Source organism: Trichechus manatus, unplaced genomic scaffold, assembly GCF_000243295.1.
Source record: "Trichechus manatus latirostris isolate Lorelei unplaced genomic scaffold, TriManLat1.0 scaffold00127, whole genome shotgun sequence".
Classification (NCBI taxonomy): domain Eukaryota; kingdom Metazoa; phylum Chordata; class Mammalia; order Sirenia; family Trichechidae; genus Trichechus; species Trichechus manatus.
Genome location: NW_004444063.1, coordinates 5825406 through 5841630, shown reverse-complemented (window position 1 = coordinate 5841630; position 16225 = coordinate 5825406). Strand labels below are relative to the sequence as shown.

The window sequence follows — 16225 nt, the reverse complement described above, 5'->3', positions numbered from 1 at the left end:
GGTCCATTAGTCCTTCGGACTAATCTTTTCCTTGTATCCTGTTCTCTTCATTCTCCCTTGCTCCCGAAGGGATGAGACCAGTGGAGTATCTTAAGACGGCCGCTCACAGGCTTTTAAGACCCCAGAATTATGCTCTTTTAAGAACTATCTACATGGGATCGAATTGACAACAGCAACTTGAAAGATTTGATAGGAACCTTAGGGGGCAGTGAATTTATGTTAATAGGGGAGGAACAACTCAGAAAAGGAGGGTGAGAATGGTTACACAACTCAAAGAACGTAATCAATGTCACTAAATGGTACATGTAGAAACTGCTGAATTGTATGTTTTGCTGTGTATAATCTCAACAATAATAAAATAAACTATGAAAGAAAAAAGAAAGAGTAAACCTAACTATGAAACAACAGAGAAAATGGCCAAAATGTTACTGTGTATCCATACAGAGAATACTATGAGGCTATTTAAAACATTATAAATGGTCTAAAAGGTTATATACTAAAATGTAAACAATTATCTTTAGTGTAGGATTATAATCCTTTTTCTCCCCCTTATCCATATTTCCTACAATGAATATGGATTGCATGTGAAATCATAAAACAATTTTTTTAATGATTTTTTAAAAGGAACATATAACTAAGGAGGAGTACAGAAGAGCGGTAAAAGTGTACAAGAGAAACATCTGAAAGCCTCCTGTCAAAATGAGCTGCATGAAAAATTTCAAGAACATCAAAAATGGTTTTATAGTATTGGTTATATTCAAAGCACAAAGAATCAACAAAGAGACAGGCTCACGATTTAAGGTGCTAGGTGAACAGGATGTTGTCATATTATAGGATCAGAGAGCCAGCAAGACTGTTTTTATTTTGCTTCAGTCTTAACTCTCAAACACAATCATATGCAGAATGAAAAGAGTAAAACTGAAGCCCAAGATACCTGAGGAGTAGATAATAGAGACCTTAACTGTCACATGGCCCAGGTGAATTACTCCCCTACATACTGAGAGATTCTCCAGATAAGACTGCTGTATTGCCTCTGGTAATCTGAGGAACTCTGGCAAACAGGAGTGATGCTGAGAGATTGCAGGTAGCTATCTTAGTCATCTAGTGCTGCTGTAACAGAAATACCACAAGTGGATGGCTTTAACAAAGAGAAAATTTATTCTCTCACAGTCTAGTAGGCTACAAGTACAAATTCAGGGCGTCAGCTCCAGGAGAAGGCTTTCTCTCTCTGTCGGCTCTGGAGGAAGGTCCTTGTGATGCATCAGTCTTCCCTTGGTCCAGAAGCATCTAAGCACAGGAACCTCAGGTCCAAAGAACATGGTCTGCTCCCAGCACTGCTTTCTTGGTGGTGTGAGGTTCCCATGTGTCTCTGCTTGCTTCTCTCTTTTATATCTCAAAAGAGGTTGGCTTAAGACACTATCCAATCTTATATACCTCATCAGTAGAACTGCTGCTAATCCATCTTATTAGATCATAGTGATTGAATTTATAACACATAAGGAAATCACATCAGATTACAGAATGGTACACAATTATACAATACTGGGAATCAGGACCCAGGCAAGTTGACAGATATTTTGGGGGGACACAATTCAATCCATGACACTCCACCCTTTGGCCCCCAAAAATGCATGTCCTTGCAACATGCAAACATATCCATCTCATCATATCACAGTAAAAGTCTTAACTGCAAGTCCAAAATCCAAAAGTTCCTCTTCATCTGTGAAATATAGAATACAAGTTATCTGCGTCCAAAGGTACAATGGCAGAACAGGCACAAGCTAGACATTTCCATTACAAATGGGAGAAATTGCACGGAAAGAAGGCATAACAGACACCAAGCAAGTTGGCAGAACATATTACATTAGCCCTCAAGACTTTGAAAATAGTGTTTTCTGAGACCATTTACACAATAGCCCTGCCCTCCAGACTCTAGGTATTGGCCACAGTCTCCAGATTCTGAGTGGAGGCCCCTTGGCCCTGGGCTTCAGCTCCCCCTCCCAGGCCCACTGGGACAGCAACTCTGCTCCCTCAGCTTTAGGCACACCATTTTCCTAGTCCATCAGAGTGACAACTCCACCTGTAGAGACACCAAAGGCCATGGCTCAACCCTTTGAAACCCCAGAGGTCACGGCCATACCTTTTGAGACTGAGGCAGCTCAGATTCTTGTGTTTCTTGTCTCTTCAGCTTCTGCTTTCTGTGCGCTTTTGGCCCTCAGGCCTCACGCCTGCATCTGCCCTGCTGGGGCAAGTGTTCCAAAGGTCAGTAGCTCCCCAATAAGTGCCTGGAGGCACCCTACTCTGCCAGTAAACTTCGGCTAGAAGGCACTCAGCTCTCTTGCTCCATGAATTGGCAAGCGTAGCTCCACTGATAAGTGCCCAGAGGTACTTCACTCTGCCAGGAAGCTTCCTGTGCACAGGCATTCAGCTCTCACTCCGTGGGTTGGTTCCAGCCGCCATCTCCCGCTGGTCTCCTGGTTCTGCTGCTGCTGCTTCTCTGATGCTGCTGCTTCTCTGCCACTGCAGGGTCTCTGCTGCTGCTGATCCTTCTGCCACCACTGCTCCTCTATCCAGTCACAGTTTCAAAACCATTTCCACATTTTAGGTATCTGTTAGAGCAGCACCTCACTCCTGGTACCAAATTCTGTCTCAGTCATCTAGTGCTGATGTAACTGAAATACCACAAGTAGATGGCTTTAACAAAGAGAAGTTTATTCTCTCACAGTCTAGTAGGCTCCAAGTTCGAATTCAGGGCATCAGCTCCAGGAGAAGGTTTTCTCTATCAGCTCTGAAGGAAGGTCCTCGTGATGCATCAGTCTTCCCTTGGTCCAGAAGCATCTCAGCACAGGAACCTCAGGTCCAAAGAACATGGTCTGCTCCCAGCACTGCTTTCTTGGTGGTATGAGGTTCCCATGTGTCTCTGCTTGCTTCTTTTGTATCTCAAAAGAGATTGGCTTAAGACACTATCCAATCTCGCATACCTCATCAGTATAACTGCTGCTAATCCATCTTATTAGATCATAGTGATTGAATTTACAGCCCATAAGGGAATCACATGAGCTTTCAAAATGGTACACAATTATACAATACTGGGAATCATGACCCAGCCAAGCTGACAGAAATTTTTGGGGGACACAATTCAATCCATGACAGTAGCCAAATGCTGTTTTGATTTTCAAAGGAAAGAAAAAGGTAGATTTCACAAACTAGACCAATGAACTTGACATCTATTCCAGGCAAAATTCTGGCTGGATTTATTAAATCTACTCAGAAAGAGAAGCCATGATCATTAGGTGTCAAATCATTACAGACTAATACCCTCATTGCCCGTTGGGTATTTGTATTTCAATAAGGCATCCTGGAAGTCTCTCACAATATCTTTATGAACCTTAAGTAGATTTATAATCAGCTGAACATCATGGACAAAGAGTGCTGTTTAATGGGTTAAAGCACATATATAGAGACGTATCCAATGGCTGCCTGTAGGGTTTGGTACTCAATTTGGTCTTGTTCAACATTTTAATCAATGACTTGGATGAGGACACAGTTGTTCATATTTATCAAACCTGTAGTTGACACAAAGCTGAGAGGGATAGCTACTACGATGGATGACTGAATCAGGATCCAAAAAGGTCTTGACAGGCTGGAACTCTTCGTCAAATCTACCAAGATGAAATTTAACAAGGATAAAAGTAACTCTGACACTTAAGTCCAGAAAATCAATACAAATACAAGACAGGGGAGGCCAGACTTGATGCCAATTCACATGGGAAACACTTAGGGTTTTTAACTAACTGAAATCACAGCTTGGGTCAAAAGCAGGGGAGTGAGAAGGTTTTGGCTTCATAAATACTATTTTCCTTTTAGGTCAACATAAACTTTTTAACAGATTTGAAAAGTGTAACAAGTCAGTTCAGGAGGCAGTGAGTTTGTCATTACTAGAGGTCTTCAAGACAAGGTTAGATGACTACTCTGGATGCTAAAGAGAAAAAAATGGAAATCAGTAGAGGGTTTAGTAGCAGACAGTGGATAATGCCAAGATTCTACAATCTATTACATATGGGCAGATGTAATTATATTTCATAAGATTAAATAATTTCATTCCAACTGACTTAAGGAGCTGGATGATAAAAAGTTCCTGGAAGATATACTGAATGGGGAGTTCAAATTTAGGCTCACTTTTTTTTTCTTTTATTCCTTCCCCCTCGCCTTCTCTATTAATCCTGAGAGTTTCTTAAAGAATGAAAACAACATACTTCCGCACTTCTCATGAACAAAGTTTTATACTTGCTATTATGAAAGTAATATACATTCCTTACATGTAAAATGAAGCCTTTTTGATGAATATAAAATGAAAAGTAAAGGCTCCTCTCCTGCCTTCTCCCCTCTTGTATACCCTTGAAACTTTCCTGGACTCGCCTAGCCTCTAAAGCACCTTCTTCTCTGAATCCCTGGGTAACTTATAGTCTGTATACTACAACATTTTTTTTTTTTTTAAAGCAAAAAGAAAGTTTTATTTGGCATATATTCAAAGAGGCAACAGTGGGAAATGGACAGGCATGCTGCTAGAGCCATGTCTGACTATGACATCTTTTATTATACAGCACGTTTTCTTCCCAACAAGACCATAAACTCCTAAAGGTAAGATCTGTTTTCTACTTCAGTGTGGCTCATGTACCAAAACCAAGCACACTGTAGAAACATCATCTTTGTTACACTAATCTTTCTAATACTTGTGAAACAACAAATAGTAATTTTCTTTAGTTGCTATAAGTCTTGTTTTCGCTTCATATTTACAGTAGACATTGGCTGGTTTTGCCAATCCAGCATTCATTTACCACTTCTGACCTACCCATCCAGCTCATCATCGGTTTATGGTAAAATGATTAATTGTACTGAGAGGAAAACGGAATGTAGATCAATCATGACTTCATGATTCTGAAAAACATGGTTCAAGGTTGGTCATGTAACCCACTCTACACCAAATGAGATGAAGTCATTTTTGCCTTATTTGAAGGAGCTGAAGCTGAAAGGATATAAAGTACCCTAGATACTGCAGCTATCTCGGGACCAAAGGAGAGAGCCTATCCAAATATGGAGCCAACACCCAAAAAAGCAAACCTGAGAGAAAGAGAGGGAGATACGGGACCCTGGTGACATCATTTAGCACTCCTATTATCACCTCACTCTTGATCTCAGAATTGTCTGACTTCAAAGTCCTCTTCAACCAAGTTTACTTCTCTAACTCCCTAAGTCTTTATCCTTACACGCTCTCCTTGAGCTCCTCTCATAAGAGTAGAGTCAGATGCAGTGGAGAAGAGAAAGAACAGGGCCCTGAGAAAAGAAGTATAAACAAACATAAATATATATGGTGACCTGTGCATTAGAGGTGTGCAAACAGTGATGGCATGAAATGATGAGAGAATGAAGAAGCGTTTGAGGTTGTTTATGTATGCATGTTGATAGAAGAAGGGTTTACAAAAAAGGGACATCTGGGATGGTCCCTGCATTATGTATGCCACAAACTGCTGTAATTTCAACTTGTGCCACTCTCTCTTGCTCATTAGCTACAATGGCCTTCTTTCAGTTCTTAAAACTAAATTCTTCCTGCTTCAGAGCAATTACGTCATTGTCCGGATGCTCTTCCCCAAGTCCTCTCATCCCTGGCTCCTTTCTCACCCTTAAAATCTCTGTTCAAATTCCACCTTTTAAGAGATGCCTTTTCAAGTCCACCCAATCTTAAGTGGGCCTTTTCCTCTTACACATCACACCTTACCTGTTGCCAGCGAGTCGATTCCAACTCACAGAGACCCTAACCGGACAGAGTAGAACCGCCCCATAGGGTTTCCAAGGCTGTAAATCTTTACGAAAGCCAACTGCCACCTCCTTCTCCCACAGAGTAAGGGTGGGTTTGAACCACCGACCTCTTGGTTAGCAGCAGTCGAGGGCTTCACCACTGCACCACCAGGGCTCCTTCCTTTAAAGCTCTCACACTAACCGTATTTACTAAATTTGTTTGGTTTATCGACTATTTCCACCACGAGAATGTAAGCTCCCTGAAAGCAGGGATTCTAACTATCTGGAACACTTATTTTTCTTTATATTCAGATTCTGGCACAGAGTAGTAGGTACTGAATAAATGTTTGTTGGCGAAGTAAATGAATGGTAGAAACCCAGGTGATAGCGTGGGAAAAAGTCGGCTTTACAGTCCCGCTGCTTGTAAGGAAGTCGATAGTGACCGGGCAGGAAAAGCTGAGCTGAAGCTTCACAGGGGGCTGAACGTTTATCTTGGCGGGAGCGGTGGAGTAGGACCAGAGCTTCAGGCCTCCCTTGGTCGCGCGTAGGGTGGGCAACTGAGTGGGCAGAGACGCACACTCTCAGTCATGAAACCACTTAATAACCAACTCCTGGGCGTCCCCTTCACGGGAAACAAATGCGGCGGCTCTCCTCACACCCACCTCTTCCCCGCCCCGCGGACCGTAAGCGTACGCCGTCCTCCGCGAAATCGCTAGCCGGTGGTCACCAAACTTACAGCCCTGCCCCGAGACCCTCGAGTGCAGGTGACGTGTTAAAGAAACGACCAGCCTCTGCCGGTTCCCACTGGGGGCCCGGGAACGGCCTCGCATCCCAGCGCCCGCTCATTCGTCGGTTGACGCGTACCTCCCCGCCTCCAGCTCGTCCTGGGGCCCGAAACGCTCCCTTACTTACGCCTGTCTCCGGGCTATGAGCCGGTGCATGGGAGTCGCCATCTTAGCGCGGCTCAGAACTGCCGCGCTGGGTCTTGGGAAACTCCTCAGAGGGGGTGGAGACTTCGAACCCCGGTGGCCGCAGACGTGGGCGGAGCCACACGCGCCTCGCGTGTCTCTCAGGCAGTTTCTAGTTGCAGACGTGGGTGGTATGTGATGGCGATTGTCGGCCGTGGGGGTCTCTGGATTTGAGGAAGAGCAAGGAGGCCGGCTGTCGGGCCCATAGTGGGTTTTGAAGGATGAGTACACGTATGTTGCGTGGATGAGGCAGGGAAGAACATTCTGGAACTAGGGAACTGCATGTACAAAGACAATGAAACTGCAGTGTTCTAAAAACTAGGAGTAGCCTCGAGAGTAAACAGGAAGGAATAAGTTGAACAGGTCTGCGACCATCAATTGAAAGAATGACTTTAGCAAACCGTAAAGTGCAGGCTATGTTAATTATTTTTATTTTTATGTATTTCACAGGGATGTTATAAGGAACAAATGAGACTATATAAGTAAAACTGCTTTGTCAACTGGAAAAGGATTATACAAATATTAATTATTTTATGGTATTTTAGCTGTACCTACGTTTAGCATCAGATAATAGGGATTTTATTCTCTTAAATCCACGTTGTTTGAAACGTATAACCTTCAGCTATGTATCTATTTCTGTGTTACCCATTCATATTTTTTCAATTAATTTTTAGACACCTGAAATGCTTTAGGAACTGAGGATAGACCATTGAATAAATAAAGTCCTTGTACACATGGAACTTTCTACAGATAATAAGCAAACGCATGAAGGCTATGTCCAGTGAGCAGAAGCACAGTATTCAAAGATAAGTAATTCAGTATAAGGTGGTTAAGAGTGATTAGCTTTGGGAGTCAGGAAAGGACTCTGATGTCACCTTGGAGCACATGATATCTTACTACCTGTTCTGTGCTTCAGTTTGCTTTTTATATATTCCTCAATGTATTATGGACATTTTTCCCATATCAGCACATATAGATCTAATGCATTCTTTTTATTTTGTTACATTATATAGATTATTTGCATATTCCACAATTTATCCAACCAGTACCCTATTATTATACAATTAGATCATTTACTAAAAGATGGAATGAACAGAATGAACACTCAAATGTTTCTGTAGAATGACTTCCTATAAGTGGAATTGCTGGGTCAAAGGGTATGTGTACTTTTGATGGATACTACCAGATTGCCCTTTAAATAGATTGTAACCAAACCCATTTCCTCTCCAGAACTGAGAATGCTCAATATTTTTTTTTATTGTACTTTAGGTAAAGGTTTACAGAACAAACTAGCTTCTCATTGAACAATACACATATTGTTTTGTGACATTGGTTACCAACCCCATAACATGTCAACACTCTCCCCTTCTTGACCTTGGGTTCCCTATTACCAGTTTTCCTATTTCCTCCTGCATTCTAGTCCTTGCCCCTTGACTGGTGTGCCCTTTAGTCTCATTTTGTTTTATGGGTCTGTGTAATCTTTGGCTGAAGGATGAACCTCAGAAGTGACTTCATTACTGAGCTAAAAGGGTGTCCGGGAGCCATACTGTCAGGGTTTCTCCTGTCTCTGTCAGGCCAGTCAGTCTGGTCTTATTTTGTGAGTTAGAATTTTGTTCTACATTTTTTTCCAGCTCTGACCCAGACCCTCTATTGTGATCCCTGTCAGAGCAGTTGGTGGTAGTAGCTGGGCACCATCTAGTTGTGCTGAACTCAGTCTGGTGGAGGGTGAGGTAGTTGTGGTCTATTAGTCCTTTGGACTAATCTTTAGCTTGTATCTTTAGTTTTCTTCTTTCTTCCTTGCTCCAGATGGGATGAGACCAGTGGAGTATCTTAGATGGCTGCTCACAAGCTTTTAAGAGAGAATGGTCAAATTTTTAAACTTATGGCTATCTAATAAGACATATGATATATGTGATGGTTAATTTTTTGTGTCAACTGGGCTAAGTTATGATTTGGCCAGATATTGGGCTATTTGCTGTTCTGTAATGTAACATAACATAATGTAATGTAAACACTTTCCATGATGTGATCTGATATGGTCAGACAATCAATTGATACCGGATAAATGGATATTCTGGCAGAGCTCTCTCTCTTTCTTTTGACCCTACACTTTTCTCATCACCTGGACTGTGTATCTTGGGATGTAAGTCTGCAGAAGTCTCTGGCCCACTGCCTGACCTATGGATTTTGGACATGCCAGCCCTACAATTACATTTGCCAATCCCTTGAAATAAATCAATCTCTCTCTCTCTATGTATATATATATATATATGTATATATATATGTATGTATATATATATATGTATATATATATGCAGAAACAAAGTAAACCCGTTGCTGTTGAGTCGATTCAGACTCATAGCAACCCTACAGAACAGAATAGAACTGCCCCATAGGTTTTCGAAGGAGTGGCTGGTGGATCTGAACTGCGGATGCTCCATATATATATATGTATGTACGTACTGTAAAGATACATATAGATATAGATACAATATGATAGATGCGTACATGATAGCTATAGATATGATATAGATACATCTATATACATACATGGAGCCCTGCTGGCACAGTGGTTAAGAGGTCAGCTGCTAACCAAAAGGTCGACAGTTTGAATCCATCAGCTGCTCCTTGGAAACCCTATGGGGCAGTTCTACTCTGTACTATGGAGTCGCTATGAGTCACAGTTGACTCGATGGCAATGGGGGTTTTATGTATATATACACACATATATATACATGTATATACACACACGTACATCTCATTAGTTTTGTTCCTCTGGAAAACCCAAACTAAGACAATGTATTAAGTACCTTATGTAATGATCATTGATAGAGTGTACTTTTTTCATGAATTGTCTGTTCAAATTTTTCCCTATTTTTCTATTGAATTTTTATCTTCTTCAAATTGATCTGTAGAAATTGTTAATATTATTAATAAACCCTTTATTTTACATGTTACAAATATTTTTCCTTATTTGTCTCTTGTCTTTTTAACTTTGTGATCATTTACCATTCTGGAGGGTTTTTTTTACCATTGTTATATAGTCATATTTAACAATCTTTTCCTCTATGGATTCCCAGATTTGGATCACTCTTAGAATGGCCTTTTATGTCCCAAGATTATTAGTATATTTTCTTGTATTTCTTTAATTACAACTGTAATACAGTTTTGTTATTATGGTTCTATTTTAATACTAATTTTTATTTTATTGAAATACCACTTATTAAATAGTCTGTCACTTCTCTGTTGATTTGAAATGCCACTCTTTCCTATATTAAATATGTACAAATTTAGTCTGTGCATTCTATTTTCTTCCAAAGATTTGTTTGTGCCAGGATTTCTACTGTTTTAGTTACCGTGGTTCTGTAGAATATTTTAAGGAGCCCTGGTGGCACAATGGTTAAGCACTTGGCTGCTAACTGAAAGGTTGGCTGTTTAGCCCACCAGCAGCTCCTCAGGAGAAAAGCCCTGGCGATCTGCTTTCATGAAGATTACAGCCTAGGAAACCCTATTGGGCAGTTCTACTCTATTTTATAGGGTTTCTATGAGTTGGAATTGACTCTATGGCAAACAACAGGAGCATAGGATATTTTGATAACTGGTAAGGCAAGACCCTCTTAATATATCCTCCTTTTTCCTCAATTTCTATATTACTCTTAGGCATTTATTCTTCTAAATGAGATTTATTCTCAAATTTTCAAGTTTCCCACAAAACAATATTAAAATCTCTTTTAGATGTTAACTAACTTAAAAAGAAACTGCATTATAGCAAATGTGAAAAGGCAAGAGACAAAATAAGAGATACAACAAATTGAAAGGAGGAAGCAAATGACATTATTTGTGATTATTTGATTGCACATCTAGAAAGCCTATGAGAAACAACTGAAAGCTCATAGAAAGTTCAACCTAGAGGCCTGTTATGAATTGAATTGTATCCCCCCAAAATGTGTGTCAACTTGGCTAGGCCCTGATTCCCGTAATGTGTGGTTGTCCGCCATTTTGTGATCTGATGTGATTATGCTATGTGTCGTAAATCATAACCTTTATGATATTAATGAGGCAGGACTCAATCTACAGGATTAGGTTGTATCTTGAGTCAATCTCTTTTGAGATATAAAAGAGAATCGAGCAGAGAGGAGAGCAACCTCATACCACCAAGAAAGAAGAGCCAAGAGTGGAACGTGTCCTTTGGACCCAGGATCCCTGCACTGAGAAGCTCCTAGACAAGGGGAAGATGGATGACAAGGACCTTCCCTCAGAGATGACAGAGAGAGAATGCCTTCCCCTGGAGCTGGTGCCCTGAATTTGGCCTTCTAGCCTCCTAAACTATGAGAGAATAAATCTCTTTTTGTTAAAGCCATCCACTTGTGGTATTTTTGTTATAGCAGCACAAGATAACTAAGACAGGGCCAGACAGAAAATAAAAACACAACAATTACTTGCTTCCTCAGTGAAAGACTAAGCCACTGTAGCACTTCCCACTGAGGTCCATGGACTTGAAGAACTCTCAGTTTTGTCCAGAGAGCCCAGGATAAAATTCTGATGCTAAGATGTTATAAAACTTAATGTGTAGTTTTTAATACATAAAAATTAAAAACTCATATGAAAGCTGCAAGTAATTTCTATCTGGCAAGAGCGAACACTCTATATTGTCTTTAAGCCAACTATTCCTATGTTCTGAGAAAATCTCCTCAAAGTGTCTGCTAGTTATATAAGTTGCCTTGAGCTGTGGGAGGGGAGGAATAAATATAAAGGCATGTATTGAAGGGAGACTTACATCTCTCAGAACTGAGTTGCTATTGGTTGGGATGGCTTGATGACTGTTTCCTGTCCCGACCCTGGCCTGTTTTATGAGAGCCTATGGTTAGAGGGCTAAGCACAAAAACAAGGCCTGTTTGGTGGTCAGGTAAACTATGCAGTAACACAGGTCCCCATGCTTAGAAGGGTTTAATTGGTTTCATGCTCAGCTGTCACTGTTTTGAAAATCTTAACTTTTGAACAAGGAGCCCCACATTTTAATTTTGCACTTGTGGTTTTGTTAGTTGCTGCTGAGTAGATTCCGACTCATGGCGACCCCATGCATACAGAGGAGAACTGATCCATAGGGTTTTCAAGGTCGTGACCTTTTGGAAGCAGATTGCCATGCCTGTCTTCTGAGGTGCTTTTAGATGGGTTGGAACCACCAAGCTTTCAGCTAGTAGTCAAGTGCGTATCCCTTTGCACAACCCAGAACTCCTAATTTTGCACTAGGCCCTGCAAATTATGGTCTGGCACCAGAAGTTGGTGAAATCGTTTATCATAAATACTTTATGAGACTCTCACCACATACAAACCAGCTTCACCAAAATCAAAATAGAGGAGAGGGCTGAACTTCCCACATTTCCTGGAACTCAGAATCAGTCTTTTCCCTAAAGATTGGTGGCTATTGTAAAAAATGTTTTTTACCCTTTCATAATATTTTACAACTACTTGTGGTAACTATTCAGGAAACCTCAGTGTTGTAACTGATAAAATTGGGCCTTGGTACAAAATCAAATGTGGGCTGTTCCTTCATATGTCTTTACGTACAACATAAAGAGCTCTTCTCCTTCCAGTAAAATAAGAGAACTTAGTTACTTAAGGGAGAGGTTCAGAGCAGAGAGGCCAATTGTTTTGGAAAAAGGAGTGGCCATACAAGTGGAGTTGAGAGAGGGCATCTTGGGCGTCTGTGGTTATGAGGCTCAGGTTTTCCAAATGAACCTGGGTTTGGGGCTGAGAATGATGCTTGAAGCTCCCTGGAATAGGGTGAGAGCTGCCTTCCTCAATTATTTCCATTTTCCAAGAGGGCCTGAAAACTAAATGCTCAAAAGTTGTGTCAAGTGCTCTTATCTTCAGACACAGCTGCTTGGGCCCGTCACAGTCCTTGGGCCCTGATGGGACACTTTGCTGTGGCATAGCTTTGTGAAGTGATCCTAAAGCGGTGCACTTGTAAGTCCAGGATTTGCTGGCTTCCTGTCAGGTAACATAAGCTTGTCTGCAGTAGGAAGGAAGGAAGATAGCATGCTGAGAGAAGCAGAGATGAGAGAGAGAAAAAGACCCACCTAGACTTGATTGTTTGTCTTCTCCTTTGGTTCACTGGGTTACCACAGCTTTCTTCAAGGAAATCCCTTTTTTGATTAAGATGGTTCAAATTGGTTTTCAGTTACTTGTCCCCAAGGAATCCTTGACTTGATCACGAGAGGTAGGGTTTATCCCCATTTTGTAAATGAAGGGGCTGAGACTCAGACATGTTAAATGATTTATTCAAGGCCCATGACTAAATTTTTTCCATTACATCTTTTTCACTCCCCTCCAGTTTTGTTTATTTTGAGATAATATAGAACTACCAACTTCCCTTATATCATTTTTTACCCATTGCCATCGAGTCGATTCCGACTCATAGTGACTCTATAGGACAGAGTAGAACTGCCCCATGGAGTTTCCAAGGAGCGCCTGGTGGATTTGAACTGCAGACCTTTATGGTTAGCAGCTGTAGCACTTAACCTCTATGCCACCAGGGTTTCCTTATATCATTTAGGGTTCCTTAATTGCAAGCAAAAACAAAACAAAAGCTTTGCCTAACAAAAGTAAGCAAAGAAAAAAGAAGGAAACAAAGAATTTACTGGAAGTTTATGGTCTAGCAGGAAGAATTGCACACCTAAGCCTTGAAAAGATCTTGAACCAGAAAAGTGCAGATCTCAGTACTAGGAACTTGTATGCTACTTCTTTAGGCTGCTGCCAGCAGGCGACTCAAGTTCAACTGCTTGTGGTCCCTGTGTGTGTCACCTCAATATTAAAATTCCCTGTTAAGAGTCTGTTTGGCCTATTACAGACGAGGCCTACCCCTCTAGTCAGAGGTGTGATCCCACAATTAACAGCTCACCAGAATGAGAAGGGTTAGAGGAATACCTCAAGGGAATGAATGTTGAGCAGAAAAAAAACAAGAAGATGTACACCATATCTTATAACAGGATCTTTCTACAAGATCTTTCCATGTAAAGTGTTCATATCTAGATATGATGGGAGAGCTAACGTGGTGCTTTACAAAGGCCTCTGTATGGTCAAACATTTAGAAATGTCATACAGCAAATGCAAAGGAAACTAGTGGAAACGAAAGTCCTCACCTCAACTAATTCACTCTCCCTTTATAGTAAGGATAATAAACTTCTGTGCTCTAAATCCGGGCATTTTAATTGGCAAGTCAGATATATGATGATTGTTTTATAAAAGTTAATGTGAAATTCCTAATGATACTCTTAATATTTCTTGAGGACACATCCACATGCATTGAACTTCCCGGGCTGACCACCCCCTCTATTGCGTCGTCCCTACCACGTGGGACCTGAGGCTAAAACGACTTTTTTCCAGGTTGAACTAGTTTAAAAGTGTTAAACTCCCCACCCTGTTTTTTAAACACAATTAATACTTGTTAATTATGGACAACCTTGAAAATACGATTGTGTTGTAGCGTTGGGACTTGTTTAGATTCCTTAGGAATAAAAACCAGGATCAGCATAAAGCTGGTTCCTATGAGGTGGAGGTCAGACATACCTCCACCCTCCAACTTCTTCACTATTTCTGACACCAGCCGTTCCCCTCCCCCACCACGACACTCTCTACTTCTCTGCTGGGCTCGATAATTCATTGCAATGGCCACAGAGAACTCACAGACCATATTAGGGAAGTAACACGCTAGAAGTTGGGATCACAGTCAACTTGGAAGTAACAGGAACAACTCGGGATCAGGATTAGGAAGCACATAAACAAGGTCTGGAAGTCTTCCTCAAAGCAGAGAGTACATCCCTCTCTTCTTCAGTGCAGGACAGCTGTCTTAGCTCCTCTTGGCCACACAAGCAGGCAGGCCCTCTTCTTGGCTGTGCATGCCCTCTCTTGGCTATGCTGGCTTCCTCTTGGCCATGTTAGCAGGCCACTGTCTTGGCCATGCTAACCTACTCTTGGTTGTGCTAGCCTCCTCTTGGCTGCGCTAGCAGGGCATTCTCTCAGCTGTGCATGCCCCTGCTTGGTTGTGCACACCCCCTCTTGGCCATGCATGGCATCTCTGCCTTTGGCCTCCCCACTGTCGGCCTCTCCACTGCTAACTGGTCCAGCTCATAGGTACTGTAACAGCTTGTTCAGCTCTCTTAGCTGCTTTCCTAGCAGTGGCTTTCTGCTGCTGCTGTCATCTCTGCCACAGGGCCCCTTCCAGACTCCTCACTGTCTTCAGTGTTACAGCCCTTGACCCGTGTTACAGGAGATTCTTTGCTTCCTCTCTCTCTGCATCTTCTCCTCTCTTCTCTCTTGTTTCCTCTCCCAAAAAAACCTCTGTAGGGGTTGACTGCTTGTATAAGCAGACCCCTGGTCAATTTCAAGGCATAGTTTCCCCAGCAGGACCATGAACTGGACAATCCCCTCGGTGGACCGCAAGTCAATCAATTTGCATAGTAAATGGACCAATCCCTGCAAGTTGCATAAAATAAACCAGTCACAGAGCAGTCTTCAGCTCAGGACTAGACAAAAGTATCAAACCATTAAGTTGTTTACAGCTTACCCAGGAAGTATCAATCAACTTGGACAAAAGTAACAAACCCTCTGGGGTAGAAAACAGGGGGTAAGGTAACTCCTCAGGGCATAGAGCAGAAATCTCCTGTCTTAGTTACCTTGTGCTGCTGTAACAGAAATACCACAAGTGGTTGGCTTTAACAAACAAATTTATTTTCTCACAGTTTAGGAGGCTAGAGGTCTGAATTCAGGGTTCTGACTCTAGGGGAAGGCTTTCTCTCTCTGTCGGCACTGGAGGAACGTCTTTGTCTCTTTGAACTTCTGCTCCTGGGCAATCTTCAAGTGCCTTAGCATCTCTCTTCTCCCATCTCTGCTTCTCTCACTTGTTTGTTTAATCTCTTTTATATCTCAAAAGAGATTGACTCAAGACACACCCTACACTTATCCTGCCTCATTAACATAACAAAGACAACCCATTCCGAAATGGGATTATAACCACAGGCATAGAAGTTAGGATTTACAACACATATTTTTGGGGGACACAGTTCAATCCATAACATTCCACCATTTGTTCCCCCAAAATTCATGTCCCTGCCACATGCAAAACACATTCACTCCATCACGTCATCTCAAAAGTCTTAATTCAAAGTCCAAAATCTCATCTTCTGAAGCATCTAAATCAAATATGAGTGAGATTTTAGGCATGTTCCATTCTGGGACAAAATTCCTCTTCATCTGTGAACCTGTGAAATCTAGACTACAAGTTATCTGTTTCCAAAGTACAATGGTAGAACAGACACAAGGTAGACATTTCCGTTACAAATGGGACAAACTGGAGGGAAAAAAGGAATAACAGACAACAAGCAAGTCCAAAACCCAGAGCAAACTACGTTAGCTCTCAAGGCTTGAAAATAATCCTCTGTTCTCTGAGACCGCTAGGCAAT

At 41.6% G+C, this 16225-nt stretch overlaps 1 protein-coding gene across 1 annotated transcript in view; it reads right to left on the bottom strand.

The window, feature by feature from the left end:
• Window positions 1-6777, bottom strand: part of ZCCHC10 (zinc finger CCHC-type containing 10) — a 40441-nt gene extending 33664 nt beyond the window's left edge. Inside the window, exon 1 of the mRNA XM_004384725.2 lies at window positions 6709-6777. Within this exon, the coding sequence (XP_004384782.1) occupies window positions 6709-6749 (41 nt within the window). The 5' untranslated portion in view covers window positions 6750-6777. The remainder of the gene's footprint in view (window positions 1-6708) is intronic.
• Window positions 6778-16225: the final 9448 nt, after the last annotated feature.